Source organism: Glandiceps talaboti, chromosome 8 (genome assembly GCF_964340395.1).
Source record: "Glandiceps talaboti chromosome 8, keGlaTala1.1, whole genome shotgun sequence".
Lineage (NCBI taxonomy): Eukaryota > Metazoa > Hemichordata > Enteropneusta > Spengelidae > Glandiceps > Glandiceps talaboti.
The window spans coordinates 3186150-3191600 of record NC_135556.1 but is presented as its reverse complement, the minus strand read 5'-3'; the positions used below and the strand labels follow the sequence as shown (position 1 = coordinate 3191600).

Here is a 5451-nt window from a genome sequence, read left to right as displayed (position 1 = left end):
AACAATATATCAACACGGTCTATCTGAAGTATTCATAACAATATATCAACACGGTCTATCTGAAGTATTCATAATAATATATCAACACAGTGACAGGAATTCGCTAAAATAGTATATGAACTATATACAGATGCATATATAAATGTAAATACAATGTGTACTGAAAATATTCTCGCCTTGCAGAGTGATTGACAATGAGACATATGACGTTGATACTAGTATATCTTACAACGTACGTAACACAGAGCAATTCATGGGAGAGTATAGCTATACACAAGACGTATGAAGAAAACATAAATTCATGTCTGGAAGGAAAACATCACAAAGGTGTCCCTGAAGAGGAAGAGGGACTACATGGTCAGGTAGGTCAGGGTCATTGACCATCTATGCTTGTGAGGGTCATTGACCATCTATGCTTGTCAGGGTCATTGACCATCTATGCTTGTCAGGGTCATTGACCATCTATGCTTGTCAGGGTCATTGACAATCTATGCTTGTCAGGGTCATTGACCATCTATGCATTTCACAGTAGTATGGCTTATAGATGTTTTCTGCGAGTACAGAAAACAATGTAAATGCAACTATGTGAATGTGATTAACATGCTGAACGTACACACACAATTCATTGGTCAGCAAATATAGCATTGGTCAGCAAATATACACCAAATATAGCATTGGCCAGCAAATATACACCCAATATACCATTGGCCAGCAAATATACACCCAATATAGCATTGGTCAGCAAATATACACCAAATATAACATTGGCCAGCAAATATACACCCAATATAGCACTGGCCAGCAAATATACAATCAATCAGTGAGCATTTAAAAGTAAACGAAACAAGGACATGCATGTTAGTTGTCCTCTGAGATCTAGACTAACAATAAAACACACACTCTGATAGTAGTCTGTGAATTCTCATAGAGAATTATACTGACGTGCTTTCTTTATTAATATTCATCTTGTGTTTCCAGTGTACTTCGTGGAGTAACCGGGCCTGTTGTGAGGCTAAAACTACTAAGGACATGCACTTTGCTGATACATGGTATAGCTTTGACTGGAACCATTGTGGTAATATGTCTCAAAGATGTTGGGATTTCATGATGAAAGACTTGTGTTTTTATGAATGTTCACCCAATCTTGGACCTTGGCTAGTATACGTAGGTAACGGTCATCTACTAGAGGTACTTAGCGTACGTAGAACGACTACTTTTTCGTTTTTACATAGTTCCTCTCACGATCAATCCGTTAATTTCCGTCACTGATGGCACTGTTTCGTCAAATCTGAATACACGATATCGATTAACAAATCTATAACATGAATGTCAACACCAAAAGTGATTCCTACTTACTCTAAAAGCATGGATAGATTTTTTTGGAAAGTTACAAATTTCTGAAAAGCCCGAATGTTTGAGATGGAAAGTACCATTCGCTGTATTCGTGTCACATCGCTTTCAGTACGAAAACGTCGCACGGTGATCGTTAGCCTAAACGATTTGAACCCGATATCTTATCATTTTATTTGTTTCTTATTTCGTCAACACATATAATAGAAAGCTAAGACGTTCTTTTTTATAAATAGAACGAAAAGAAACGTGAAAAGTGTCTTTGGTCTTGGGAGTAACGTCATATTTCTTTCAGGCCCAGCACTTCATGCAACATTTCGCTAAATACTGTATTTTTTTGGTAAAAGCGACTAAATATTCATACTATATCACCATAGATTCATACATGTCATGTATGCAGTGTGATTTCACTAATAGCAATACAACATATTGGTTATCTCTATCTTGCCTTGCACATCTAGTCGTCAACCCGGTCAAAGACCGTGATATTAGGCTGGGGTCAGAATTTACGGCAAGGAGTTGGCTGGGGAGAAAATATTTTGCTGATGATTTGAACCAAATTAAACCTCAGGAGCGATCGTTTACCGAGTAAATAAAAAAAATCGCATGACATGTACGCCCCCCCCCTCTCTCTCTCTCTCTCTCTCTCTCTCTCTCTCTCTCTCTCTCTCTCTCTCTCTCTCTCTCTCTCTCTCTCTCTCTCTCTCTCTCTCTCTCTCTCTCTCTCTCTCTCTCTCTCTCTCTCTCTCTCTCTCTCTCTCTCTCTCTCTCTCTCTCTCTCTCTCTCTCACCGACTGAGCCCAGACTTAATATATGTTAACATTGGCTTGTGAATCAATTGCCCAGTATGGTTGATATTTGGGATAATAAGGGAGTACACTTGTTATTTAATATATCAGTGTTTCTGTAAATAAACTTTTACGCATTTAAGGTAAAATTCATGACCACTCGTCTTTGTTCTCCATATGTATGTGACACCGATGAATTTCACTCGTATAACGTCACAGGACACATGTACTGTTAAATCATGCTACATTGATAATTTCTTGTAAAAAGTACCCGTATATTAAATTGGTCATATAAAAAATGTCTTTAAAACCGCAAAAATATCTTGAAAGCGAATGATGCATTTTTTTCATGGAAAGAAATCACGAGGTATGCATACGATAATTCCATGAGTGTTCTCTTATATATAATTCTATTTACTTCAAAATTATAATCTTATGCATTGATTCTTCCTAAACAGGAGAAGAAAAGCTTCCGTGATGAGAGATATACTAATGTACCAATATGTACTAGTGAATGCAATGCATGGTGGGAAGTATGTAAAGAAGATATGACTTGCTCTGATAACTGGCATGCCGGTCCTTGGGATTGGTCTACAGGTAAACAACTAGCTGTGTTTGTCAACAAAATCATGTTTACAATATACAACATGTGAAAAAATACCGGTGCGGTTGCTTGCTTGGGGTAAGCAGGAATGAGACAAGTTTCATGTAAAGACATTACAATGTACATTACATTACATTACATTACATTACATTACAATGTAATTAGTGTTGATAATTATCAGCGTATAAACACCACAAACTTATTACGAACACAGCGCTCGCGGTACTCCATTCTAATATCGTAATCGGCGGAATATCACTAAGGTCGTAAACAGGCTATTGGGGTGACCCTATTTTTTTCTGTTTCTCATTACCTGACCGACCAAAATGTTCAGCTCCGACATCAAAATTAACCAAAAAATATTTTTATTTTCGCCCGCCTATAATATTTTGCGAAACAACACCCTCTCTGGCAAGAATAACCAAGTGTCTGAACTGTCGACGTCATCTACAGGCATAGCAGCGACGACAAAACTTGTTCATGAACAGAACATTTCTTTCATGACGGAAGTTATTCAAGTAGGGGGGCTGAGAACATACCAGTTGTGTAGAGAAGCTGGGAAAGTGTTTGTTAGCAGGAATCCAAGGAAGATAGAGAGGAGGAAAAGGAACGGCAGAGGAATATGAAGAAGATAAGAAGATGGTGTTTTTATTTTTTTCCTTCATTTTTTTTAATCGACCAACCGACTGATGACTGGCGACTTGGAAAATGTTCAATGCAATGTAGGATTGCCGTCTAGGGGACACTATTTAGATTCTGTCATCAAATAAATCTGATTCCATTCAACACCTAGTTTACAACTTATTTTATATTCAAGCCAGAATAATCTTTCTCATTATAATTAGTTTATTACATATAGCTCTGATCATCTTCAGAGAACACAGTAGAAACCTACTCTCTGACACAGTATTGTTGAAATACAAATTATTTAAATCAGCACTAATTACTCCAACTGGGATATTTCAAGCAAATAACCGAACGATTTTTCCCATAGAATTGGTCATTTACGTTTACTTATATAAAAAGACATTGTATCTGTTAATTATAGTCAATGTTATCTGTAGGTAGTGTAGTGACAAGTTTAAATCTTGAGCGAAATTTGTCATCATGTTAAAACTGTTAGTTGTAATTTGAGTACCATTTTTTTCGATCAGACAACCAAATATATTCACCGAAAATTAGATATTACACATGTCATCCATGAATGTTATCCATGTACATGTACAAGTTGAAATTTTGACCGCCATTGGGGGCGCTTATTTTTGGTGCGGACTCAACATGCCATATTTGGCATTTTTTGTTTGTTTTTGTAAATTTAAAGGTAAAAATACATGTAAGAAGGAATGTAAAAGGATTGAGGACTATTTTGGTACACCTAAGAAATTTTGTGAAGATCTGTGGGGTGGATCCTATAAAATTGTGCATGATGAAGACAAGTGTATGAAACTCAAGTTTGAGGGCGCTGTTAACCCAAACGATGAGGTGAGTCACGTTGGTGGTACGAGTACAATCGTATATCTTCCGACCACAAGGGATGGGGTTCGATATTCACTCTCTTCCAAGTCAAGATGACGATCGCGATGACATCCGACAGTATTACGTTCATAAAGGGCTTGTAAAGATAACCCGTCATTGAATCAACACATTGTCGAATCTCCTTCTAAAATGATCATTGTACAAGTGACGGACTGGGTTGTTTTATTCTCAAAGACTTGTTAAACTTTAATTTTACTACCATAAGAGAGCCTGTGATTACGCATGTCGGATATTCTCGTGATCCTTAGAAAAGTTTAGTTCAACATTACATCGCTGTAAACCACCGTACGCGTCCTCCTTTAAAATACTTAGTACGCTGCTGTCCTCAAACGGTAGTCTAAGCAATAAAGGAAAGAGTGTAATGGTTTGATAGAATGCATTGTATTGTAAACACGTGTATTCCCTATAATACCATATGCCCCTGACAACCTTCGTTGGCTTGCGGTCATAACACCCTGGATGGTTTAGAATTAATGTGCCTTGACACACACACACACTTGTCGGTCACTACTAGAACATAACACCCGATGTATACAAAGTTGCCGGCCTCCATATCCTTTACTGGCACTTAGTCTAGCAAAATAAGCCGGCGTGACATGCAGGGGTGATGATAGTGTAAATTTTGACTCGTAAAACAACATACATTGTAAATAACCTTAACCTTGGTATATTATTGAAATGCATACCTAATATCTACAAAATGTTGTATACTTCCTTTGACTCCACAGGTGTGTAAGTACTATGCAGTGATCATTGAAGAAGAGAAGGAAGCTGATAAGAAAAACAAAGAAGATCGTCAAGTAACCACTTACACCCATGCCTCATCAGCTTTGACTCAACCCAGCCATTATCTTATCTTTCTTTCTTTTGTTATCTTCCTCAGGTGAAACTGTACATTGACCTTTTCAAAAATTTAGGATGTGAAACGTGGGCAAAGCAAAGGCAATGGGGAGTCACTGCTGAAAATTTAGATTGATTTTATAAACTCATTTACTTTTAACTGACATTACACGTAATGATACTCTAATCTATACATTGCCTGTAGGATAGAAGGGTCAAGTAAATGTCAGGAATATTTGTCATATTTTGGATAACCACTGGTTTTATGTCGAAAGTCGGCCCATTTTAGATCTGGTTTGAGATATTGACAATGGGTTCACAAAAAATGTAGCA

At 37.2% G+C, this 5451-nt stretch overlaps 1 protein-coding gene across 1 annotated transcript; it reads left to right on the top strand.

Annotated features, from left to right (window-relative positions):
* The first annotated feature begins 203 nt into the window (after positions 1-203).
* On the top strand, positions 204-5165 carry LOC144438704 (folate receptor gamma-like). Its single transcript, XM_078127850.1, has 5 exons — positions 204-362; positions 979-1188; positions 2597-2735; positions 4064-4224; positions 5007-5165. Exons 1-5 carry the CDS (start codon positions 204-206, stop codon positions 5163-5165), a joined length of 828 nt encoding a protein of 275 aa, XP_077983976.1.
* Positions 5166-5451: the final 286 nt, after the last annotated feature.